Below are 27,968 nucleotides of genomic sequence, written 5' to 3'. Positions count from 1 at the left end.
TCAAATGCTCACTTAAGATATACCTTCTGTGTTTATGACCTCCTTATGTGATGGTTGCTTTGCCAAATTCTCCTGATCTAATGTGTTTCATGATTCAGCGTTTCCATTCTTTCTTCTTTTAGGGATACGTCTGTTTATAGATAGCTTTGCTACTTTCCATTCGTGTTTTATTCCTTGAGTTTTAAATAGTAATTAACAGTACGTGTGGACAGTTGGATTTTTCTGATTGAGATTTCAGTTTGATCAGAGGAATTTGGGGCAAGCTCATGCGTCTTATTCCTGTATCTTTCTGTCTCTGTGCCCCCACCCAGATATCCCTGAACCATTAATAGTCCCCAAAGAACATACTTAGGACTGGCATACAACATTCAGAAATATTGAGAAGGAGGACTTTGAAGGGAAGTTTTGTTGGCATTACCTAACACTTTGTAATTGTTTAGAAATGGAAGCATGTTTCTCCCCATTCACATTGGCAATAAATGCATGAGGTGAACCCATAATCCAAAGTATTGTAATGTTACAAAAATGTTGCTTTAGTCATGTGGGAGTAAATATAATTTCTTTTCTCCTAGATTATGGATGTGGGTTGGCCTGACCTCCATGCCCCTCCCCTTGATAAGATGTGTACCATCTGTAAGGCTCAAGAGAACTGGTTAAACAGTGACCCTCAGCATGTAGTGGTCATTCACTGCCGGGTAAGCAAGATGCATTGTACGTTGTTCATTTGAATGCAGTTCAGTTTTGAATAAAAAAATTCAATTTTATCCTAAGGAGAAATGAATGGAGCCCATGGTTTGGTTTTTTTTTTCTTTTCCATGTTTGGGGGCAACAAGAAAAGTAGCAGTCTAAGTGATAATTTACAAAAAATTTGAAACGCTTCTGCGCTCCTTCCTTTGCCATTCTTGGATCAGCGGATGGAGCATTGAATTTGGGGCCAGGAGAAACTGAGTTCAAGTCCATCCTCGCACACTTACTAGTTGTATAACCTTCAGCAAATCACTTAACTCTTCCGTCCCTCAGTTTCCTCATCTGTAAAATAGTACTAATCATAGCACCTGCCTCTGAGGGTTGTTGTGAGGAAAAATGAGGTAATATTTATGAAATTCTTTGTAAACTTTGTGACACTATATAAATGCTGGTTCTCATTTTATACTTGCCTTAAAAAATGAAAAGAGGAGGCATGGTATAGTGGAGAGTATATTGGCTTTAAAGAGAGTGGACTTGAGTTCAGATGCTGCCTCCAATGTCTTACCTGTGTGACTTTGCTCAAGTCCTTTTCCCTTTTGTAATCTCCCTTTCTTCATCTGCAGAATGAGGGAGCTGGACTACGTAAACACTTCTCAAACTTTTCTTTGCTTTCAGGAACCTTTTATACCCCTAAAAATTATTAAGAACTCAAGCAAGCTTTTAGTTATGTGGGTTATATCTATTGATAATTGCTACATTAGAAATTCTAACTGATAGATTAAAAAAAATACAAGGTGTCCTAAGACACCTAAAAGCTGCAGTTTAAGCTGTTAGAGCCTGAGTGGCATTGTTTTACAGTCTTGCAGTCTTTTTAATGTCTGACTTAGTGAGAGACAGCTGGATTCTCATGGCTACTTGTGCATTCAGTCTGTTGTGATACATTGTTTTTGTTGAAGCATACGAAGAAAATCCAGTCACACAGATAGATAGTTGGAAAAGAAAGCAATTGTTTTTCTTTTTTCCTTTTTAAGCTTACTTTTTTTTTCAAAATCATGTCTTTTTTTGTTCATTTATTTTGAACACTCTTAAAAAAAAAGAGTTCAGTGCCCAATTCTCCCCCTGCCTTTCCCCCTTCCCTACTCACTGAGAAGGCAAGCAATACAATATCAGGTTTTTGTTGTCGTGGTTCAGCCATTTCGGTTGTGTCTGACTCTTTGGGACCCCATTTGGGGTTTTCTTGGCAAAGATACTGGAGTGATTTGCCATTTCCTTCTCCAGCTATGATATCAGCTATACATGTGAAATCATGTAAAACGTATTTCCACATTAGCCACAGCACCAAAAAATCCCAAGAAAAACAAAAGGAGAAAGCTTTATTTTAGTTTGCATTCAGAGTTCATAAGTTGTCTCTGGAAACGGATCACATTTTTCATAATTCTTCTGGAATTGTCTTGAATCACTGCATTAATCAGAGTAACTATGTCATTTACTGTTGAAAATTGCTACAGTATTGCCATTACTGTGTACAGTAATCAAGGGAGGAGTCATTTAACAGGCAGATAATTTCTTAGTATGATTCTGAAAGAAGTTTTGCCTTCATGGACCCTCTGAAAGGATTTTGAGGACCCTCGGACATCTGTGAACCGCAGTTTGAAAATCACTAGACTCAGGGTTTGTTAAGGATTCTTTCTCTCTTCCAACTCTAAATTTAGTAGCAATAATTAGACTGTGATCTCCAAATGAGCTTAAAAGGCGACATGAAGGTCTATAAAACAAATACATTTTCTATTTATTCAATCAAACAAAGCAGCCTTCTAATGCTGCTTTATGAATTGGAGGGCAAAACATGTTATGACAACATGGTCCATATATGTATGACTGAGTAGTTGCATGTATCCAAAGTACATCTGTCTAGCCAGATGGTTTTGTAATTTTAAAAACTTGTTTTGTGTAAAATCTTTGTTTAAAAAAAAAAGAAAGGTACCGTCAATTACTAGTAATCAATTCATTACCTCAACTGAATTGTTTGGAATTTCTCCTTTCAATTTTTGCTTTCATCTTAGAAGGACATTGGTTTTATACTTAAGGAGGTTTTTTTCTTTTTTTATTTATGTATGATTATAGGCATAGTGCTTAGTAATTCTGCAGTAAAAGTACCATCTTTAGTAAACCGAACCAACATTCTAAAGGATCTTGAGGATCAGCCATCTTGACTGAATATAGATTATATTCTAGGTATTACAGGAGGACCTGAAGGGATACAATATTCAGTGTGACTCCTTCAACAGGTTTACATTCTTGTGTATTGATTTCTTCATATAAAGGTGACTTGCTTATTATTCGTTATCTCCAAAAGAGCAAGCACATTATGGGGCAGACTTTAAAGGTCCAACATGAGTATTGTTCAGTTGCCTGAAGAACTTGTAAATGAAAATTCATGATAAGTAAAAAAAGAAATCAGTGGCCTACCTGCATTTTCTACTATTGTAGTCCATCGGAAAGTAGCCATTTTATACTCTCCTAATTAAAGTAAGTCTCTTATTTACCGTTATTCCCCTCTCCTACCTCTTAAGCTCCCTTTTTCATCCTTCAAGTACGTAATGCCCTCATGTGCTCACTTTGACCCTCTTTTACACATTCTCAGATTTTCTCTTGACATCTTAGTTAAGTGGTAATAATTCATGGATTCAAGTGTTTCATATCAAAGAGCAGTTTATCAATATACTTAATATTCCCTAGGGGAATTTACTTTTAAAAGGAATGACTAACCCAAGCAAGCTTTCTAAGGAAGAACACCAGGGAGCTTTGCCAATGTTTGCCATGCTTTGCCCCCACACCCCAACTAACCCCACAGAGAATCTCAGAGATGGAAGAGATCTGTGAGATCATGAAGTCCCAATTATAAGAGTGAGGACAGTGAGACCCTGAGGGGACTTGTGGATTATTCACCCACGTGATTGCAGATTTTCAGAGACTGTTTACCACAAAGATTTTGAGACCTATTGAAATCAATGAGCCAATTTTCTAACTTCTCAAATGAAATGGAATTTTTATGAGCATTTTTTAATATACCACTATTTGCTGTAGAGTCCATTATCTAGTACAGATATATCAAAATGTAGGATAGCCCAGTGCTGCCAAACCAGATGTAAGTGGAAAATATTTAACAAATGAATAAAAATACCATAGAACATAGATAATGTCAATGTATGTTTCTCTAAGGCAATGTCCTATGCTCAGGAAGGATCCTTAGTTTAGTGGTTTAATGGCTCCCAGCACCCTCCTTTGTTTTTGTTTGATACCACTGATCAGATATATTATAGGACAGTTATATTAAAGGCCACTAGGTGGCTCAGTGGATGGAGTTCTGGACCTGGATTCACGAAGTCCTTAGTTTAATTCCAGCACCCTTACTCAAGACAAATCATTTAACTGTTGCCTATAAAAATGGGGATAATAGTAGCACCTTCTTCCCAAGTCTGTTGTGAGGATAAAATGAGCTATTTCTAAAATGTTTTGCAAATCTTCAAGTGATACATAAATTTTACCTATCAGTTATAAAATATGGAGGAAAAAATTGGACAGTTTCTTTGCTTCTCCCACACATGTATTCATTGATCCTCTTTTCAAGCCATGTCTTTGGTCCTCACCCTATCAGTCAATTAATAAACAAGAACATATGTGTGGTGCTCCTTCAAAAACACATGTGCGCAGGCAGATTTTCTTTCAGAAATTTACATATTCTTGTGAACCAAAGAAAGGAATGAATAGGTTTTTCTGATTTTTAAAAAAAATAGTAGATTGCATGGTGATCATTGGACTTATCCTCATAAATTTTAGGTTTTTTAGCTTTCCCTCCTCCTTTTCTATTCCTTTTAAAAAATAACTATTTAAATCTGTTATACCTCTTCAAATTGCATTCTTAAGACTGTTCATTCCTTTTCACTTTCTTACCTCAGCTATGTGTAAAATAAATTAGTCAGAATATTACTCAAGAAGAATAAATCAGGGCATAATAGCTGATGGATTTACTGTCTAGGACCTTTAAAAGACTGACTTCTCCCTCTAGACAAAACTTGTTGGGTGAATTATTAGGGAACATGTTAAAACTCATAAAAATGATTTATCAGTCATTTGTACAAGTGTCATGTAAACTATTTAATAAGTTTTGGAAACACTTAGAAAACAAACCATGAAAGATTTGTTCACCTTTAATTCAAAATTACTGGCATTGGCTTTAACTGAGGCTTGTCATAAATCATAACTGTTGGATAAAATTGCTGATACCTGTCAAAATTCATGTGCTTTCCAGAATGAATATCTCAGACTATCATGCCAGAAATTGTTGAGATAGTTAAGCTTGTCTTGGCTTGGGGATCTTAAGAAATGGACAGACTTTTACTGCTACTTGATGTTTTTTTTCTTAATTTAATGTAAATGATGGATATTCTTCCCTCATCTCCCTATCCTTCAGCTTTTTATCTGCATTATTGATTTAGTAGAAATACACACACACACACACACACACACACACACACACACTCTCTGTCTCTCCTCTCTCTCTCTCTCTCTGTATGTGTGTCTGTATAAGTTGTCACCCAATATAAATTTAAGTTTTCACTTATAGAACTTGGTCCTCATGAGATGCTTATTTCTTAGTCATATTGAGGTGAACTTTGGCAAACTGTAAAAATAATTTGTCATGAGAACACTGTCTATGTATGTGCTTAAGTATTGCTTTTCTAGTGTTTCAGATTAAACTTCACTGCTTCAAAAATATGGCTAGCTTTATGACCTCAGGCAAGTTGGATAAATCTTTTTCAGTCTTAACTTGCTATCTTGTAAAAATGAAAATGAATAATACCTTTCCTGCTTACCTCAAAGGATCATGGGGAAGATCAGATTGAGCAAATGGATGTAGAGCTCTTTATTATAATAAGATGGAATACCATTTATGTATGAACTGCACGAAAATGAAAGGGAGCTCACATTTTTCCTTTTAAAATTTCTTTTCATTATCGTTTTCTTTTTTTGCTTTTTTGACTCGCATTTCTTATGTCAGTTTTTTGGAAAATTATGACCTGCATTTTCTGTCAAGGAAATGAACCTCATCCTATTTAAGCCCTTTTGCCGTAAAAGATTGAGATTTAGGTGAAAATTTAGTGATTAAAGCTGAATGCAAAAAGGCACATTACTAAGAATATTGCCAAAAGCAATACTCCAAATTGATCTCTACCTTCCTTCCTTCCTTCCTTCCTTCCTTCCTTCCTTCCTTCCTTCCTTCCTTCCTTCCTTCCTTCCTTCCTTCCTTCCTTCCTTCTCCTTCCTTCCTTCCTTCCTTCCTTCCTTTCCTTCTTTCCTTCTTTCCATTCTTCCTTCCTTCCCTTAGTTTTGGTTGCACAAAATTAGGGGTGACTATACATGGTAAAATATCATTTGTATATTTCTCTTGAATTTTAGCACTAGACAAGATAGTGCAGGTTTTATGCACCTATCTTTCTTGAATAAATTATTTAACATCACTGATGTCTTTGCAAACCTTAAGGTACCATGAGAATGGGGAGTAGTAGTTAGTAGTAGTATGGTAGCATTGTAGCTGTGGCTGGAAGTACAAAGATAAATAGCCCATTTTCTCTTCCCTTGAGGAGCTTGCATTATGGGGGGTTTGGTAAGACATTTACTCAAATAAATATAAACTATATTAGAATATTGTAAAGAAGCAGGAGTAAAAAGCTCAATGAAAATTAAAGCTGTAGTTATATCTAAGGACAGAGGGGAGTAAAGTGAGTCAGAATGCCAAAAGGTAGTATGTTTGGGGTCATTATCACACTGGTGTCTGCAGATACTTTGGATTGGGACCTGTCCCTAAGGTGAGGTGGTTTTAACTCTACCAAGTTTGTGCCCTGTGCATAGTTCTTCATTCTGACCATCACGGGATGCATTATCTCTGTGAAATGAAAGCGAGTAGTTTGCTGTCAATTTTCTTGAGTTATAAATTGGTATTATTTTAATTAGCAGCATGTTGGACTTTGTTGCTCAGCTTCTCCAAATGCCCTCAATTAACAGCTGCTCTGGATTTCTTTCATTGGCCAAAAAGCCTCCATTACCAGTGTAAAGGTAGAGAAGTAGAGGCTATTTTTCTTCTCCAGGTGCTGTTGTAGAATGTCAGAGCAGCAACCTCAAGTGATTAGTAATCCCCAAAGATCCAACTTTGATTTCATCTCTTAAGCATGATCTCCCTTTTAATTCGTGGAAAGTATCGGGCACTCTCTAGAGTCAGCTCTGCTTCCCATTTCAGGATAAAGATATATTAATTCTTTCATTCCCTCAGGGTGGAAAAGGACGGATAGGAGTTGTCATTTCATCGTACATGCATTTCACCAACGTTTCTGCCAGGTAAGGGGAAAATAACAGAAAATACATTTTCTGTGTTTACAATGTAATCTTCTAAAGAGAGAACTGGGCATCAGCAATGCTGGGTTCTAGCTCCAGGCTTGCCATTAACTGACATTGTGGTGTTGGGCAAATGTTTGTGCCTCTCTAGGCCTTAGTATTGTCATCTGTAAAATGATGGGGTTGGACTTGGCGTTCTCTGAGGTCTTTTGTATGTCTAACATTCTGTGATTCTACTGTTGGAAAATGATTTCCAACAGTAAAGTTGAAAATTGATTTCAGTCATGTCTTTCTCTTCCATTTGAAATACAGTGTTGTAGTAACTGTTTTCTGAATTTCATATTTGTGAAAATACATTCTCTGGTTTAATATTTTTAAAATGTGGACATTTACTAGTTTCATAGAGGTGCTGATTTCTGATAACAAAATAAAATTTAAGAGGTTGTATTCATATTCTAGAATGACAGTTGATTAAGAAAAACAATGAGACTAATTTCCATGCATAGCTAGAAGAAATCAGTCTTACTCTTTTGCAGTCACGGTTTATTTTGGAAGTCTACTTTTCTGTTGTTGTATATCCAGAGAATGGCACACATATTTGGAAAAGTAATAGGTGGATTTTATGTGTGTGTATGTTTGTGTGCACATGTATATGCATGTATGTGTACACACATTCACCAGTTACTGACTTGTGCTTTAGGATGGGACTGAGGGTCTAAAGGAACTATGTCCTGCACAACTATGGTGTGTCCTTGTAATCTCTGTCTGCTTTTACTTAAGAGATGATGATAACCAGGGAAAGAGATATTTGGGCATTGGCAAAGTGCATGACTCAGACTTAAGAGTGTCATATATGCTGGGGGGGAGGGAGTGGGGTTCAAAGTAGGGAGTTAGTAAGTGGTAGAGATATGGTTGTGGCACCAAAGACCAGATAAAAATGATTTGCTTTATAAATTCTCATTTTTGATGACAAAATAAAATCAGTCTATGTTACTTCCTTGTCAGATTTAACTTTTCACAAACAACCCTTTTGTTATTTGACATACATCTTTCACAAACCAGGAGCTCTTTAATTATCTTCTCTGTTCATTCAATCTTTGCTTTTTGTCCAAAAGAAGAAATAGAATATAACATAATATGGTGGTTTTATCACTGTTTCCCATTTTGCATTAAGAAGAGAAATTTGACTTTCAAAGTGTTTTTTCTAAAAACAGTATTTTTCCTGTCTTGGAGAAAACCTAATTCCTAGATTTCCTAAGTTTCCTGACTGGTGTAGCAAAGTGAAAATGAGCACCCCACATCTCCAGTTAGTGGTGAGAATCATTTGTATATGGGCCAGACCTATTAATATTCCTGGTCACTTTGAATCAGTCAATTAATACAAATATGTTTGTCAAAAACAGATTTTTACCTGTAAGAATTTGAAGAGATAGACCACCCTCAATATTCCTGCCAGTCTCTGACAAAATATAGTTCTGTGTGGTACTCGAGCTCCATATCGTCTGGGTAATTCTCACACCTACAGGAATGCTCATGAGCTTTGTCTGTTTCCTTTGGCCGAATGCCTGTATTTTCAAAACTTAGAGCTCTTAAATAAATGAAAGAAGTATCAAGAATTTTTATACCAGTTTCTGAGTATGATTATGGCCTGCACAGGTTTATTAGGATATTTCCATTCCAGGTAAAAGGCTACACACATACACACACACACACACACAAAATGTCTCTGTGTATGGGTGTATATATGTCTGTATATGAATATATGTACACACATACACATATGTATGTGTATATTTATATGCGTATATATATTCTCAAAATTATCCATCAGAATTTTTAAACTAGCTTGGAAGTTAAACCAATGCCTTCAAAAGTTGCCTTTTATACAAGCTTTAATAGAATCCCTTAAATAGGGATTCTTTGTGTCCTGGATCCTTTTGGCAGTCTAGTACCTATGAATCTCTTCTCAGCATCATGTTTTTAAATGAATAAATTAAATACATAGAATTACAAGGGAAATCAATTTTATTTTTTTTAAAAAAAAGGTAATTTTTCCCTTTCCAAGTTCCTGGACTTTCTAAAATCTGTCCATGAACTCTTTGGTCATCTATGGATCTTAGGTTAAGAGCTGATTTAAAGTGGCTTATAAATCCTTTTTTTTAGTATGTAAATGATGTCCCAGATTCCCTATTATCCTGTAGGTAAAACCTGGATTATTTCTGCCAGATTTTATATTTTATATCTAATACCTCTATTATATTTGTCCTCTGATGCTTCATTGTGATATGAAAGTGACCCTAACTTTCTTGTATCTGTGCAGTGAGTCATAAGCTCTTGACGGGTTCTACAAAACTAGAAAGAATTGAGGTATTACCTGGTAATAGAATGTTAGTAGTTAGTAATAATAACAGAACTGATATCAGCCAGGACAAATTTAGTGGAAGCTGAAGATTCTTAACCTCAGGTTACCTGTAGGATCACAATTTTTTTTTTTTTTTAGTAGGGAGGCACAGCAGTCCCCATTTACCAAGTCATAGGGAGATTTCAACAGGGGGTATGCTGGTAGATGTTTAACAGACTCCAGGACATGGAAGGAAGGACACACAGCACACTTTTAAGTTCAGTCTTCATTAGTAACACTTTCTTAAGTCTAGGCTATCTTCAAAGCCGTAAATAAAACTCTGATGCTTGGTATTTGTGAGTTTCTGAGGTATAAAGGCTCAAAGTACAGTTGTTCTCTCAGGAGCAAGATAATTTGAGCTGAATCCAGCAACTTTTGGGTTTCATTAGCATCAGTAAAGGGAGCATTCCTGGGTAGGAAATCACTGGTTTTGGAAGTGTTATGTTTCAGTTGTCCATCTTCAATTGTGCAGCTCTTCTGTCATTTTGCAAAAATCTTCTGCTAGTTTTTTTTTTTTTTTTACTTTCTCTTAGAATGACACATTATGGTAGTAGGGGAATAGACTCAGGTGAAGGCTAGAAACTGACTTCTGCAAATTCCCGTCTTCTGTCCATATCAGTTTGTGTCTTATAATGAGGCATGCTAGCCTGAGGTGTCACTAACTGCAGCTTTGTACTTCTGGGCTGGTAGGTATTGGTAGTGCAAAAGAAATGATCAAGTTATTCAGGGTTCATTTTACAAGTTTTTTCACCATTCCTCTACCAATGCCCATGTTTTTTGGTTACTTTTTGTTAAAGAGGTACTGAGACAACACCTTTTTTTCCCTGGCAAAGCTGGAGAAAAATCTACTCTAGCATCCTAGTAACAAAATTTGTGAATTTGCTTCACATCCTACTAATTGGCAGTGAACGTGGATTCAAGAAAATGTGCTTCTATGGATTTGCTATTGGGTAGTACCTTGAAAACAAGCTTTATTTGCCTTTGTTGGTTTTATATTGGTTGCCTCTATAATGTAGCTAAATGGTAATCTCTTAGTTAAACAAAAAATGGAAAGGAATATGTGATTACAGACTCAGGTGTTTAGTAATCCCCAGGAACTACCTTTACATCCTAATTATACATGTTCCTTTGGTATAAAAGCATTCTGAGTAGTGAAGTTTATATATTACATCTTTGGTGGGGGTGGGCAAATAGGAGGGAGCAAGGCTCCTCTACATGTGGTCCAGGGAGGTTTGTATTTGATTCAGAACAGTAGGGAAATACCTACAATTTGGGGAAAACTGTAATTTTCATGACATGTTTTCTGTTTCTTCTATAGTGCTGACCAAGCTCTCGACAGATTTGCAATGAAGAAATTTTTTGATGATAAAGTTTCAGCTTTAATGCAGCCATCCCAAAAAAGGTATGTGGCTTTTTCATTATTAGTAAAATGATCAAAGCAAATAGTTTTCCTTAATATTTAAAAATTTTTCTGTTGTGCATTACAAAATATTTTAAAAATTTATCCAAACATATATATACGCAAACTACATATGATTTTTTTCTCCCACAAGATGTAAGAGATTTCTTCCTCTTTCAGTTGCTCAAGTGATATTCCTGTTCTTTGAAGTCCTGCATTTGATCTATTCCAAAAGCCTCCATCTACATGATGCAAGTGTTCGGACACATTGTAGGGACATCTAGTATGGATAAAGCAACGTACCATAAAAGAAGGGAGATGGGCTTTTTCCTTCTCAGCAATCACTTTTTGAAGTATGGTGTTAGGGATAGGGACTGGACTTGTGATTTCATTGGTACAGGAAAACTCCCAGGTGAGGACACTCCTTCCACCAGAGCAACTGTCACATTCTCTATGAATTATAGCCTTAGAGAATTGCTGAGCACACAGAGTGCCCATGACATACACAGGTCACAGAGTCAGAACATGCCAGGTAGACTTGAATCCTGGTCTTTTTTGGCCTTTTGAAGCCCACTGGACATTTATTATAGCATTGATGAAGCCATGTGGGGCATGAAGGAATCTATAGGTTACGCTGTATATGCCATGATGTCAAATGGGAATAAGACACTCTTCATTCCCAGTAGTGCCACAAATCTTTGTAGCACTATGTGGCCCCATCTCTATGGCAATGAAAAGGGGGCACAGAAATTAGCTTGCATGATAATAAAGTCATGCTCCAATTTTTTTATGCACATTGTGCACAATTAATTTGTGATTATCAAATAAATAAGGGCATCAAAATAAGCAAGCCTAGAAAAGTCAATCAAATGGAAAGTTAAATTATTTGGCATTTCATTTCCAAAAAATAAGTAAGCAGCTAGAAAGTGTCCTTTAGTAAATGAATTCCTGGAAATAGATTCCTAGCAAATAGAAGGCATCAGTGAGTGATTCATCTGGGCCAATATTTAGGGGTTTAAATCTTAGTCTAAGTAATAATTTATAAATCAGTCTTAAAATAAGCAGAGTATGTTAATTAGCTTTGAGATTCTGACTAAGGACCTTGATGTGCTTATCCTGGAGCTTACACAGCTGTTGTTGATATTAAAAATAACAAGAAAGTCCTTGGAAACTTAAAATATTAATAAATATTTAGTCTTGCCAGTTCATTATTCATTAAGCGCATTGACTGGAAACAATCCTTTATTACTTAAATTTCATATACCTGTAAAGGGCACCTATCAGATCCAGAGGCAGGCACCATGGGAGCCAAGTCAATAATGGCCTCTTTTGAATGACGTTTTTCCAACAAAGGCTCTTTTGCAATGGATGTGTTTCTCTCCCTTTTAGCACCCTCCACTTTCCATAAACAGTATGTCTCCATGAGAACCAGCTTGTTCAAACACCATGTCTGTGATCCATGCCACCTGCTAATACTTACTGTTATTTTGACCCATAGCTGATAAACTTCTATTACACACATGACCCAAAATTAATATTCTCTTTTGTTCATAACTTACCTTCAGCAGACTGGAAAATAACTTAGGTAAATTTTGTATTCATCTTGTTATAGACCTCAATAGAGGACATAGGGAAATCCACTTAATATCTAGGCTTTTCTGTAGCCTCATCCATAAGTTCAAGTTTCCTGCTTCTGTGAGTTCTCTGCTGTGCATGTGTTCATCCTTTGTTGCCAAAGAAGACCATGCCATCAGAGAGATAATGACATAACGTGCACTTCACTTTGTTTTGAGTGAGGGAGGACTGTGCAGGTCACCAGCCTCACTTCTCCTCCAGAGCCATCTGAATCCAGTGACCAGATATTCATCAGGATGACTGGAGATGACCCAGGATAAGGCAATTGGGGTTAAGTGACTTGCCCAAGGTCACATAGCTAGTGAGTGTCAAGTGTCTGAGGTGAGATTTGAACTCGGGTCCTCCTGACTCCTGCACTGGTGCTCTATCCACTGTACCACCTAGCTGCCTGAGTTCTCTGCTAGTTAGGATATGGATAGGGACTAGACCAATTTTTTTTTGGTATAGGGAAGTCCAGGTTGAGGACCTTGAACCAATGAGCATCACCACCTGTTATATAACTTACAGTCTTAGAGATTTGCCTAGCACATTGAGAAATGAAGCAACTTTCCTAGAGTCATATCACTAATACAAGTCTGACTTGAGATTTAAACCCAACCTCATCCAGACTTGAAGGTCAGCTCTCTGGCCACTCTTCCAGCCGGGCCTCTCTCTGTTAACATTTTCTGTTTGCTAGGCAGAGATAGGGAGAAGTAGTTGTCAGTCAGTCAGCAAACATTTATTAATCATCTGTTGTTTTCTAAGCATTTTGTTTTGTCAGCAAGATCCTCCTTTCATGCCAGTCATTTAGAGTACTACTATAGCACTGATGTGACAGTTTCCACTGAGAGCGTATCTGGAGGAATCCTGTGACCCATTTGTTTTTCTTGAGGAAATTGAACATGGAAAGGTTGCTTCTTAATTGTACTTTACATTTTCATTCTCCTCAGCAAACGCGCGCGCACACACACACACACACCAACACACACACAAACACACACAGGGTTTTAAGAATTACGCTTATTTTCACTGTACTTTTCTTATGTATAAATTCTATTTTTTATGGTTTCCCCATGGTTAGTGCGATGATAACGTAATCACTATAATAATGTCTATATAAATCTTTATGGATATATGTTAATAATGAGGTATGTAGTTAGATCCTTCTATGTAGTTACATAGATAGATCTGTGCCTTTTGATCTTCCTTATGGCTAATGCTCATGATAATAGGATGCATATACAGATAGAAGGAGGACTAAGGATAGATGCTAGATGTAGATGAATAGATAGATGGATGCCTAAAAATGGATGATGATAAAAGATAGAAAAAATGGATCATAGAGATATATATAAATAGATAAGATGTATAGATATCATTTATATAGAATAATAAAATAGATATATAAATAAATCTCTGTATATCTGAATATCATTGTCATTACGGAGAAGAAAAGAAGACTCTGTAGCCCGAAATCAAATGGTAAAACCTAGCATACCTCCTAAAATCATCCATCCTATTATTTTTTTGACCACTGACCACACCTTTCTTCTGAATTTTCTTTTTAGCCTCCATCTAAAGTGATTTGCTAGATGGCATTGATTCTACCTCTGTGGCATCATTACCTGTTTTCTCCCTTGTGTCCACCTAATTAGGGATCTCTTTGCTTTTTTTCTGGTATTCTTACAAAAGCATCTAACTAATCCCCATGTTGTCTCCTCCTTCTCAAAAGCCTTACTCCATTTTGTTGCACAAATAGTCTTCCTAATACAGGGAACTTAACCACTGGACTATTCTATACAAAAATCTTTTTTAATTTTTCATCTTTGCTAAGATAAAATTGCTACATTTAAATCCCTCAAGAATCCAGCCTATCTTTCCTGACGTATTCTCCATCAAGCTCTCCACATAATCAATCGGCCCACTTAGTGTTTTTCAAACTCAGTCTTCCTCACCTCAGCCTTTTATCCTTATCTCTCTCTCAGCGCAGGTGATGCTGTTTCCCTGAAGCCTTCCCTGTTCTTTGTCATCGTCTCTCTCTGCAAATTATCTTGTATATATTTGTAAAAGTGTATTCTTCCAGGGGAAAGAAGTGCCTTGATGGGAGGATTTTGTTCTTTGTCATTATATTTACAGTGGTCATTTCCTTGCATGTAGTAAGTAGGTAATAAATGAATATTTGTTGCATTGAATTACATCAAGTTCTTGCCATCGTAGAAATAGACCCAAGTGGGTTGAATTGGCAGTGGTCTGGGAGAGATGAAAAAATAACCATCCAAGTTTACCTTTAGAGATAAGAGAAATGAAAATTAGCCCTGTGTCCATTACTTAAAATTAAAATATTGACACGCCTCCATAACCCCTTAAAAAACTTGGTCTAATCAAACAATTGGTTTATAAGATTAATCACTAGAAAATAAACTTTTCCAAATGACATGACCAAAAGGTTTGCCAAAGTTCTTTGAAGACATTGAATGCTTTTTTCCCCATTGTATGCCAAGTGTCTAGCACTATTACTAGCACATGAGGAGAGGCTAATACTTGTTGAGTTGAATTATTTTCAAAAACTCTGCTTCTGACAAAGAGTTCTGTTCCAAATTTCATTTGTACTTCAGATATTTTTTAATATTTTGAGGAAAAACATGTTTTACATAATCAGTAGCAATAGCAATAATGTTTTTAAAGGTTAGCAAGGTGTTACACCTATATTATCTGGTTTGATTCTCACAACTCTGTGTGGTTGGTGCTATTGCTGTCCTATTTCACTAATGGGGTAACTGAGGCAGAGGGCATTTAAGTAACTTGCCAGGGTTACACAGATCGCTAGTGTCTGAGGCAGGGTTTGAGTTCATTATCTTCTTGACTTCAAGACCAGCTTTATCTACTACACTACCTAGCTGCATTTGTGAACTGGCCTGAGAAAATAAGAATCCTTTGTAACTTAGATTCTGTGAGAAAATGAATTTGTATTTTTTACTAAAAGATCGAAAAATTAGAAACCCTTACCTCTTTTCCATCCCCTATTACCTCTATCTTCTTACCTTCCGTTGCTTTACTAGGCAGACATAGGAGAGGTGGTTGTCAATCAATGGACAAACATTTATTAACCATCTGTTGTGTTCTAAGCATTGTGTTTGTCATCGGGGATCCAAGATCATCCTTTCATGCCAGTCATTTAGAGTACGAATATGGCATTGATGTGACAATTTCCAGTCATAGCATATCTGGAGGAATCCTATGACCCATATTTTTTTTTCTGTCTGGGTGGTAGAAGAAACTCGTTGTCCTCCTTTCATGGAGTATCATTGTCAAAAAAAATCACACTTTCTACCATTACACTAAGTGGGGACTTTCCTAATATTGTCTGTCAAATTAAAGCAGATTTTACCCTACCCTTGTGATGAAATGAAGACCTTTTTTTATACTCTGATCTGAGAGATATGGCTTTCTGATTGATCATAGCAGGGATTACTAATCCTTAAGGACTTTTCATTGTTGAAAGAAATATGACTAGCTATTTCTAGGTCAGCTAGTGCTTTTAGAATCACTGATTTTTGGAGGTAAAAGTGACCTTAAAAATCATGTAGACTAGCTCATTTATTTCAAAGGTGAAAAAATAGTCCCAGAGAAGTTATATGATTTGCCCGAAGGTATTACAGCTCCTTCAAAGCTTCTTAAGAAAACATTCTCCTTAACCATCCCCTGCCTTCTTTAGGGAAAACAGAGCTAAATAGTACTATTATAAGCTTCCATTTTTGTAAATGTAAAAGCTCATTCTTTATTCCCACTGGTCTGAAATTTGCCTGCAGAAGTAGGTCTGTGTACAATTTTAGACTAGGAAAATGAGTTCTTTCACATGTAGTTGGTGCTAGAAAGTTACTGTAAAATCAAAAAGAAGCAGACTAACTGTCACTGATACGATAAAAATGTAACAGGGTATCGTATCAGAAAGATAATAAAAGAAAGGCACTTTTTTGAAAGAACTTTAGCTAGAACTATCCAAGAATGGATGAATGGCCCCATACTCAAGTTTATTTGAGAAACTCAGAAAGAAACTTGGCTGACCATCTGTGCAGGGTAATGTAAGAAGGGTTTCATCACAGGGTGAGTCATTAAATGATACCATTCTTACAGTCCTTCTAAGTTCTAGAACTCTCTGACCTTGACTTAAACGCAGACTCACTTACTTACTATGTACTTTTAAAGTATGACCAACTATGTTAATAGAAGACTTAAAATGAAAAATGCTGCTCACCTTCTGACCAAGAAGGGAACATACAGAATGAGACTTACGTTCTTGGACATAGACAGTATGAGCACTTGTTTTCTTAAAATGCATACTTGTTACTAAGATTTTGTTTTTAATTGAAAAAACATTTTTTAGGAAATTAAGGTAGTTCATTAATTCCTCATAAAATATTACAATTTAGGTGATTCTCTATCCCCTTATTTTTCTTCAAATACCTGATCATTGTTTTTACTATCACTCAAGTTTCAATGCCTCTGGTTACTGAAAATGGCGAAATTTCATAGAAATGTATCAGCATTCATAGCTAGCCAGTGTTCATGTATGTCAGTACGCCACATTTTTAACATTTAACATTATATATTAATATGATATCATATATCATTACATATAATGCAATTAATATAATAATGTAATTGTATCACTTCCCTTACTAGCTGTTCAACCATGGACTTTCCTTTGATTTTTCTTAGCCTCATATGACTTTCTAAATCTATTAGATTAAGAATTGGGTCATGATGTATGTTTCTGTAGGGCACCTTCCCCACTGCCACAAAATTATTCAACCTTGAAGAATGTTGATTAATCTCAGTCTACTAACAATGTATCAATTCAAAATTGAGACTTTAAATAATAATAAAATCGATGTTATTTAGTAATAACAACATGTAACATTTACATATGTATAATATTTTAAGGTTTGCAGAGTATTTTACAAATCTTATTTTATCCTTAACAATAGTCTTTCATGGAAGGTGCTGTTACTATCTTCATTTTACAAATAAAGATAGTTATGAGTCACATAACACTTAAGTAATTTATCTAGAGTCACACTGCTAGAAAGTATTTAAGTCTGAATTTGATCCTGATGCTAGGTCCATTGCTTTCTCTACACTGTACACATTTTTTTTTGAGGGCATCTCAACAATAATTATTCATGTTAATACAAATGAGACTGAGCCTTCATGGAAAGGTTAATCATTCTCGGTATATTTGGATTAATAAAATTGTGAATGTGATTTATAGTAGAAATATTTTTGTCCCAAACAATATGTGTATATGTGCATACAGATAGATAGATATAGATATCTACATATCTATCTATATATTTAAATTTGTTGCTTAGGCGAATAAAGTCAGATATTTGAAGATTTCATTTATATGTGTGATCATTGACAATGATAGCAGATTGGTGAAGAATTCTTATGATACTTGTTCTATGGCGAAGCTGGAAAAAGCATCTATTTCAGGCAGAAGTTGAATTCCACAGAATTCAACTTGAATGAACAGATGAACTTACTTACGTTTACTTAATGAAATGCAAGAAGAATGAGACAGTTATGACTTTGCCATCAGTGTATCTTTGTTATGCCAAGAGCCTATATATTTTTCCAAAGTCCCTTTCCCTCTTTTACTCTGACGTTTGTAACCCAATGCACTTTCTAACTAGTTTGAATATTGGCATTGTTTTCAGATATGTTCACTTCCTCAGCGGTCTTCTCTCAGGATCTGTGAAAATGAATACCACACCACTCTTTCTGCACTTTGTAATTCTCCATGGCATCCCCAACTTTGATACTGGTGGAGGTAAGTTTGATCTGGGAGAATGTTTGATTGCTTTTTTTAGATGTAATAAATATGGCAGGACAGGCAGTGTTACATAATGGCAGGAGTCAGTCCTACCCTTTGATATAGCTGTGTTAGGATGGGCAACCCATATTTTCCCCAATTTACACTAAAGACTGTAAGTTACAAAGAAGTTGCTGATTTGTGCTCTTAGAAGTAGTTCCTTACATTGAGGAAATCCTACATATAGACAAAAATAGTTGGTAAACCTCCAGTAAAGCCCTATTGGTTTTTTCATTATTGTATGGCGGTGAATTTGGGCTCTTAAAAGCTATGTCTGTTAAATGTCCATTTAGTCAGTTCCTGCCAATCTTGAAGACTTGGAGCATGGGTCTGGCAATCACCTCGTCATTACAATAACTAGTTCAACAAAGATATAAGAGTCTTATTCCCAGAAGGTTGGCTGCCAGGTAATGATTTTATTTTTGGCCAGAAAATCCTAAGAATCTGTCTAATAAGACAGGGAGGGGTTTCAGTCTGCATTGGTGGGATGAATAAATCCCACTGGTAAAACCACAGATCTTTTGAAATGTATGATGATGGAATTCCTTTACTCAAACTAAAAACAATCTTCACTTTTCTCCTCTTTGAGGTTCAAGTGGTTAACAACCAGAATCAAATCCTAGGGAATTCTGCCTACTTTCTTGGTGTCATCTGTGTGAGAACAAAACTCCATTCTCTTTATGCCTTTTTGATTCAGTCAGTTTGCTCATCTAAAGAATTAGGCCAGTGACTGATTCTAAACACTGGCATAGAAGGGTTAATTAGTAAGCTATGCACATGGAATGCATCAGGTCTTTTTCGAGACAGTTTTCTTCTCCTCACTGGCCATATGTTGACCTCCTTTTCCCAGACAGCTGTATAACATTTTTAGGCTTTTTTCCCTACAAGGAGATCTGGCAAAAGTGGGTATTGATGTGAGCCCAAATCCATCATGTTACTGCCCCTGTGTTTGTATGGAGATTATGACATTTTTACCACTCTTAGAGCAAAATTTAAATAATGATGAATCAGGTTTTTAGTAAACTATAATATTTTCACCCTTCTTGGTTGATAATTAAGATATTCTTCCATCCTTTTTACCTTTTTGTTCTAGGACATGGTGCTACCTTTCCCCACCTCACCCCACCTCCCATAGTCTATTGTTGTAGAACTGGAAAAATACTTTGTACATGTGTGCAAAAGTCACTGCATGGGATAATTCCTTGCTGTTTGACCTTTCTTGTTACTTTACATGATTTCCTAGTTCAAAAGTTTCTTTCCAAATAAATCTAATGTTTTCCCCCCGATATTGGCTCTTTCAGTTTGCCGACCATTTCTGAAGCTCTACCAAGCAATGCAGCCAGTCTATACATCAGGAATCTAGTAAGTCTTCATGATTTTTCATCTGTGAATATCTTAAGCTCTCGAGGAATTTTTTGGGAAGCCGTGCAAAATGATTACTTTACCTACATGGTTTCTTTCTTAAAGGAGAGATTATGAAAGTGGAAAGCCCAAAAGTAAATGACCCTCAACAACATCCTCACTGATCCATCTATCCTTGCCTCCTTGTACTCCCTCTTCCCTGCCTGTCCTTTTTCTTTTTGGGACCTTATTTTGCTTTATGGGTAACTGTATGCCAAATACTTGTTGGAATGTGTGTGGGGGCTGGAGGTGCACTACTATAAGAAACTAGGAATAAGCAGTTTGAAAGAGTATAAACATACAGAAGATATTTAGACAATTTGGAGCCCACTTAATAAGAAAAATGATGCTACTTATTTCAGTTTTCCTTTACCCGTAATGCTCTGAATTACCATTAGCAACCAAAGTACCAAGAAAAGAAGATTCACAGCCTTAGAATCCAGAGAATCTACTCTTTAACGTTTATGTCCTTCCTTTATTTAGCAATGTTGGTCCAGAAAACCAGAGCAGAGTCTGCATTGCCATAGAACCAGCCCAGCTCCTAAAGGGAGACATAATGGTAAGTACTCTAAGATAATATTTTCTAACTGTTGACATAAACATAAAAAATTTGATTTTTTATTTTTAATATTCAAAAAGAATTCAAAGCAACCTTTACCTTAGAACATTTGGCTTATTTATTTTCTTTAAAGAGATAAACCACTACTTCTACCTTCCCATCTGGCTTTAGCTTAAGTTTCTAGTAAATATTGCCTTTAAAATTCTGTTACTCATAAAAACATCCATACGTTTGTATTTGTAAAACAAATTATTGGAACTTATGCAGGTAGACTTAGTTCGTCAACTCCATATCATCTGTATACAAAAAAGCACTTCTGGGGGAGACAGAAGTGAACAAGATGAAATCCCCAAGCTTGAGGTGTTTACCATCTAGTTGAGTCATTAATGTATTTGCCAAATACCTTTTATACTCAGTAGTTAGGTTGTATAGTAATAAGGCTTATGGAAACGCTCTAAACTGACATGGCAGAGGCAGGGGAAATAGACATGGCTTCTGATTAGAGGGATGGGGGAAGGGGATCAAATCATAGAAAGTTTATAAAGATGTTGTTTTGTGTGAACCTCAAAGATGGAAAGTAATTCAAAAGATGGAGTAGGGAGAGGACGTTGTGAGCAGTGATACAGAACCAATAAGCCATGTAGCCTATGATGAGCACTTAAAAATTGCTTGTTGATTGAATGACACACTTATGTGCATGTGTATCTATCTATCTCTATTTATCTGTCTATCTAGGGGCAGCTAGGTGGTGCAGTGAATAGAGCACCAGTGCAGGAGTCAAGAGGACCTGAGTTCAAATTTCACCTCAGGCACTTGACACTCACTAGCTGTGTGACATTGGGCAAGTCACTTAACCCCAATTGCCTCATCCTGGGTCATCTTCAGTCATCCTGATGAATATCTGGTCACTGGATTCAGATGGTTCTGGAGGAGAAGTGAGACTGGTGACCTGCACAGCCCTCCTTCACGCAAAACAAAGTCAAGTTCAAGTCATGTCATCATTTCTCTGATGGCATGGTCCTCAGCAGCGAAGGACGAACACACACTTCTATCTATCTAGTTAGATAAATAGAGAGAGAGAGAGAGAGAGAGAGAGAGATAGATAGATAGATAGATAGATAGATAGATAGATAGATAGATAGATAGAGATACACATAAATACTGAAGCAAAGGACCTGAGAATCCAGACCCTTTGGGTTCCAACTGTGCATCTGACACTCATTGTCTCCATATCCATGAGCATGTCAGAACCTCTGTATGCCTTGGATAATTCCCTAGGCTGATGAATTACAGATAATTTGCCAGTCTTCATTAATAATTTATTACATATATATTTATATATATAATTTATTGTTATTACATATAATAATAATTATAATGTCTATACCTGGCACCACATGAAATCACCAGTCCTGATCAGTTAAAATCACATGCAAATAAATTCCTCTGTGTACATGCTATGATTATATTAAGTAGTGTTAAATTTATTACCATCCATCCAATATTTAGAATGTATGTTTCTCCCAATCATTTCAGTTTTGTTTGTTTTTTTTTAAGTAAATTTTGTCATTTCTAAAATGAGATCTCCATTATCTTGACGTGAACTATTTTTGACTTTATAATTCCTACCTACCTATATGTGTAGTTAGAGTTTACTTGCATGGGCTAATGAAAGGAAATTTCAGTCTGAAATAGTGAAAAATTGATTACTAGACATTTTACATATGGTAATACAGTTTTATGTGTGTATAGTTTTCTGGTATTTTCATGTGAGTATAGCAGGTTGAGTGAATGTGACTAACAAAGAGTGGATAACTTCTGCCTTCTATCTACGTTCCCCAGAACTTAGCAGAAATTTTTTGGACACAGTAAACATGTAAACAGCTTTCCCAAAATTAATTAATTAATAGATTCTGCCATTCATTCTTTCATTTATTCATTCAGTGTCGATTAGGAAAGGCCTCTTAAAGAATTTGCTGTAATGAATAATTAAAAATAAGTTGAAATTAACTTTTAATTAATAAATGATGTGCCTGATGTGCTTGAAAATATTTTTATTCTCTTAAAGAATATACTCCTTTCTCCTTCAGACTTTTATCATATATAACCTTTTATCGGTAGCATCATGGATTTTAGCCTTGTTATTATCTGAAGGATTATAAATACTAAATTTTTGCGTATAAATAAATGAAAGCTTACTGCACAAATTATGGTCAGTGGGCTACCAACCATGGACTAAATCTGGGAGTGAGAATGTAGAATTTGGCACAGCAGAGAGAAAAGCATTCATTACTTTTATTTCCTGCCCTGCATGTCCCTGCCCCAAACCAAGTGGCCCCTGAGATCTACGTCCAGGTCCATATATTTATGTGACAGAAGTTTGCTTTCGGTATTTTAAAATCATCAAATTTAGTCTGTAACCGAAAGTAAAAAAATCATCCAATTTATAACTGGAAGGGCTCTTAGAATTCAATAAAGTTTACTGTGGAAATGGCATCAATTCAGTGAGTGAGAAATTTAGTGAATGACATTTTTATGACTCTTCAGTTTAAATTCAATGCAGGGAGAACAGTAGCTATTATAGCGGGGTGGTGGTGTTAAGTAGTGTTCCTTAAGTAGTTTTACTTAAATTTTAAGTAGTATTCATCTTTCGTGCTCCAAATTTTGAATATGGATTCAGATTTTTTAAGATTCAGTAGATACAGAGTGAAAATAGACTGATATTTAACTCATATAGAAAACCACTCTAAGGAGCCATATTTCGTTTTGTACTCTTTTTTTTTTTACTCTGTTGGTTTGTGGCACAATATTGGCACTCTTCAAGAGTATTTGTGTGTTAATCATGCTATGTATGAGAGAGTCCCTTTCTCGGCCAGTTAGCACTCCATTCTGGGCATTGGGAATGATCATATTTCACAAAGGAGGCATTCAATCTGGTTAGGAGTGCTTGGCACTAGAGTTAATCATACGTTTGACTGGTGACAAATATTCAGTGGTTTTTTAAAATTAAGTCCATAGGACTCAGGAACTGTAAGAAAAGGCAGAAAAAGAATTTTAAAAGTAAACCATTAAGTAACTTTGGTGCCCGATTGCCTACACACACACCACTATTATATATGTTCAAACATTATATGAGAGGAAAATTAAATGATTGCTTTTCCCATTATGCTGTCTATCCACTTGTCTAGATTACAGTGTCTACTTGAGATTTTGTTTTTTAAGAAATTTTATAAAAAATTCATGGAAACGTTTGGGGCAGACCAGGAAATGCCAGTTGATGCTTGATAATAGCTGGGAAGCTGGATTTTTATTAGAGACCCCTGGGAGGCCTCCGTTTGGCTCATCTTGTTTCATTCTTGGTTGTGCTGAAAATATTTTTAAACTTGTGGCTGTCAGCAGATCATAAATACATATGCCAAATCAATGACCATTGCACAACAAATATGTTTATTTTTCTGAACAGCATTCTAAATCTTGTCTCAAGTTAAAGAATTGTTGTATTTTGCAAGGCTAAATAATCAGTAAGCTGTTTTGAGAATGTAGTGGCAGCTTTTTCATATTCTAAGCATGTAATCGTATTTCTGTTACAGAGCTGATAGGGGAATTTTCCACTTAGCTTTATTGTTCAACATTATTATCCATGGAGAGAAGAGTGACCTATAGCTTTTATCATATTCATGAGAAGAAAGGTTCTTGGGGTAATGGAAACTTTTCAGTGAAAAGTATAAGCCCTTCATTCTGAGGAGAAACAGAAATTCTTACATTTGGGAGACAAGGAATGTGATGAAAAATTGCATATTTTTTTTATCTTTCCAAACCTTCTCTGTGCTTTTTATTTTTTTCCCTTCCTCTTAGATATGTTTCCTCTTTAGGGTCCTTGACTCATCATCTGGGCAGTTTCCTTTCATGATAAGGGCTTACACTTTACTCTTCCCCAGGAAAGTACCTTTCTTTCCTAGTGAAGTTGACCTCTCTTTGGGTCCTTTCTCTTTCCTCCCTTCTTTCTGTCCCTTTCCTAAATATGAACATGGTTTCCCTCTCTCTGATAACCTTGAAAGCCTCATCACCAAGTTAACTGTCTAAAAAGTCTACCTCTGCTTTCTGGTTAAACCTACAGACCTCATTTTGTCTTTAAGTAAGACTACCCCAATATATCAAACACCCCACCTAACACATTTGTGCTCTTCCCTTTCATTTGAGGGCTAAAGACCAGATCTGTGCCTGTTTTTGATCACTTATGCCCGAGTGTTCACCTTTCTCCTCTTACCATGAAGCTATTTTGAGATGAGATGGGTAGATACAATAAGTATCATTCCCATAATAATTCACTCATTTTACAGACTTCTCAATCCCTTTATGTTCTTGAGACAAGGATAAATAGCTAAAATGAGAGGCCGCCAATTCATGATTATTTTTAAAAAATCTTGAAAAATATGTAAGCTGCCCTCTCCTTGAACTCATATTTCGGCACATTGTATTCTGAAAAAGGACGAGTGTACAGTCAACAAGGGAAGGGAAAGAAAAAAATGAACTGGCATATAATTAATTACAGGAAGGTATGATAATCTCTGAAAGAGAGAGTGAAGTTTGCCCTTGCCAAGATCCTGAACCAAGAGTTCAGCATTTCTTCCTATAGTGTTAAGTAGCCACTCTTTCGAACTTCCTTCTAGTCTGATCAGATGTGGTTCAGTAACCTCATTAATTTGCAGTTGATTACATTTGGAGATCTCAAACATCTAGTGGTCCAGGAGACTGTGCTTATAACATCTGAGGCAGTGAAGCCTACATTACAACAAATACCTAACAGAAAGAGTATTTAGTAGGAGACAGTGGGAAATGGGAGCGTGAAACCCTAATTTTAAGGCCTCAACCCTCTCTGTATTTCTAATACTCGTTGCTTCATATGCCTGTTTTATGTCCTTTATGCAGTAAATTCCACATCTAAGAAATTGGCTAGGCTTCAAGTAGAAACCCAATGAAGGATAGCAAGCTTTTCATCTCAATCCCAGTCTGTGTTAGAGTGTTGTTCATCATCTGCTTGGTGATCAGCCACTTGGTTGATGATCGTGATGAATTTTCTAAACCTGACATCTCTCAAGGGCCTGCTCTTGGTCAGTAGAGCAGTGGGGAGTAGGAATTCCTTGTAATAACATCACAAATGCTACCTAACTCTGATCTGTTCATAGAATCTTATATGTGGAAGGGACTTTGTAGATCATGGCACAGTGGATAGAACACTAGTTAGAAAGAGCTGAGTTCAAATTCTACCACACAAACTTACTAATTATATGATTCTGGACAAGTCCCTTAAACTTTCTCAACCTTAGTTGCCTATCTATAAAGTGAGGATAACAGGGTTGTGATGAATTCAGAGATGATTTGGTAACCAGCGGTTCTTGACAAAATTAATCCCTCTACTTGTGCCCATAATTTCTGTCATCTTCAGGGTTTTTCTATTGATTAGATCCTTCCCTTCCACCTATAAAATTGGTCATCTCAATCCTTAAAAAATGCTTCCCTGAAATCTACTATCCCTTAAGTTGTCACTCAGTGTCTCCTCCCTTTCACTCCTAGAAATACTCTGCAATAGTAGTTACCTCTACTTCCATACCACACACTCGTTTCTTTACCCCTAGCAATTAAACTTGTTACCATAACAGTCTAGAAATTGCCTTTTCATTGGTTATCAAATCATCTCTTAATTCCAAAATTTCATGACTTTTCCTACTCATTCTTCTGTGACTTTCTTCCCCTTTTTATACTTTTTTTCTTCCCCTTCTTTCTGAATGCTTTCTTAGGTCTTATTTCCCCTAACTCCTCACTGCTGATTGTTGTACCTGACTGATTTCTTCTTATCAGACTCCTTTGTTGAATACCTTTTCCTGTTTCCTAAGTTTTCATGTCACTCTATCATAATAGAGAGTTAGTTTATCCTGGGTCATTTTTTATTCTCTTATTTTCTTTTTGGATTGGTCTCTGCGCTGGTGAATGCTAAATCTGTCTTAAGTTTAATCTGTTCCCAAAGTTGCGGGTTCCACATTTCCCCCTAGGTTTGTCTCACTTTGATTGTGCCAAATCTTTTATATTCTTTCTGTAATTTATTTTGTTCAACAATTTAAATCAGAACAGTAAGTATTTTGAGCACCTTCTCTGTTAGGTCCTAGGAGAGATAAGATGTGGTAATTTAACTCATTGGAACTTTGGATGTTAACGAAGCAGCTCTGCCACAATAAGACTTTAATAAAACTGTGATCTCTTGATAATAATTGATAATATCCGTAATAGCTAGCATTTGTATAGTGCTGTAAGATTTTCAAAGCTCTTTATAAATATATCATTTTATCCTCACAGAAAGCCTGGGTGGGAGGTGCTATTGTTATCCCCATTTGTAGAGGAAGAAACTGAGGCAGACAGAATTGGAATGATTTGCCCCAGGTCATACAGCTAATAAGTGTCTAAGGCAAGATTTGAACTCAGGTCTTCCTGACTCAAGATCCAGCACTTTATCTACTGTACCTCCTGGCTGCTTTTTTGACCTCCAGTGACCCAAATAAGTAAGGTGCCCATACCTGCCCCTCCTTAATGTAAAGTGTCTATCCCAAATGCTGAGTTTTCCCTCATTTCTCTTGATGTCATGTGTATTCCAATGGAAAGCATGGACAAGCCATCAGTTTTATCCCTCACTCTGGCCTTATTACTATCCTATCTGTTTTTTTTCTTTTTATCATACATCTCTTTGCTATTATCCTTCATATCCCTTCTCCATAATCTAGTTTTGTTTATACTCTTTTGCTCTTCTGTCTGAAATAAGTTGAAATGCTTAAAAGGTGTCCATGTATTGTTGTTGGGGATATAGTTCGTATGAAAAAGGAGTCTCGGGGAGAAGTCAGGGGCAAAAAAGAGATTAGGCTCGTTTTTTCTTCCAAGATAGCATTCCCCTCTCCCCATACTTAGAAGATGGTACGAGAAATTGTATGATGCCACTCATGCAATACCTTCCCCTCCCATAGAGAAGTCAAGAACTCACTATCTTGGAATGTCATTTCCTTAAGCACAAAAATCACCCAATTAACGTATAATGAAGGAAGAACATAAGAGGTGGAAAACATGCTGCCTATTCCCTTCCATATTTAAAATGATACTTGTATAATTCTCTCTCTCTCTCTCTCCACATATATATGTATGTATATGTGTGTATGTGTGTGTGTGTATACATATACACATATACACATATACATTATTGGAAATCTAGTATATATTCCAGGTTGAGTTGGAAATACCGTTGTGGAGTAGAAGGCATTGGGGAAAAAAAGGCATAGTTCAGTAAAACAGTGTTTCTCTGTATAACAGTTCAAATGAGGCATTCCCATACCTCATAAAATATTTGGCAAGGACTGTAATTTGGAACACACCCCAAGGAGCAGAAATGTTTTTTTTATCAATTTGCCACCCAAAACCTACAGCCATCCTACAGTGAGTCTTCTTGTTAAGCTGTATTTTTGAGCTTGCTGCAATGCCCAGGAAGAAGAAAGGTAGATCCAAAATAAAATCTGAGAAATCTGGGGATGACATTTTTGTCCCTTTATGCCTTGATTTTTTCATTCATTTTAGCAGAATTTTCCCCAACAGTACCGTTGCA

General features: G+C 36.2%; 1 protein-coding gene across 9 annotated transcripts in view; it reads left to right on the top strand.

Moving 5' to 3' along the window:
- TNS3 (tensin 3) overlaps window positions 1-27,968 on the top strand; it is a 511,962-nt gene that overhangs the window by 319,342 nt on the left and 164,652 nt on the right. For all 9 annotated transcript variants that reach the window (XM_072598110.1, XM_072598117.1, XM_072598114.1 and 6 more), the window contains 6 exons: window positions 573-695; window positions 7,019-7,083; window positions 10,800-10,883; window positions 18,215-18,327; window positions 19,671-19,731; window positions 20,254-20,329. In XM_072598110.1, the coding sequence (XP_072454211.1) occupies window positions 573-695; window positions 7,019-7,083; window positions 10,800-10,883; window positions 18,215-18,327; window positions 19,671-19,731; window positions 20,254-20,329 (522 nt within the window). The remainder of the gene's footprint in view (window positions 1-572; window positions 696-7,018; window positions 7,084-10,799; window positions 10,884-18,214; window positions 18,328-19,670; window positions 19,732-20,253; window positions 20,330-27,968) is intronic.

This window comes from Notamacropus eugenii, chromosome 3 (genome assembly GCF_028372415.1).
Source record: "Notamacropus eugenii isolate mMacEug1 chromosome 3, mMacEug1.pri_v2, whole genome shotgun sequence".
Lineage (NCBI taxonomy): Eukaryota > Metazoa > Chordata > Mammalia > Diprotodontia > Macropodidae > Notamacropus > Notamacropus eugenii.
This window is presented reverse-complemented; position numbering and strand designations above follow the sequence as displayed.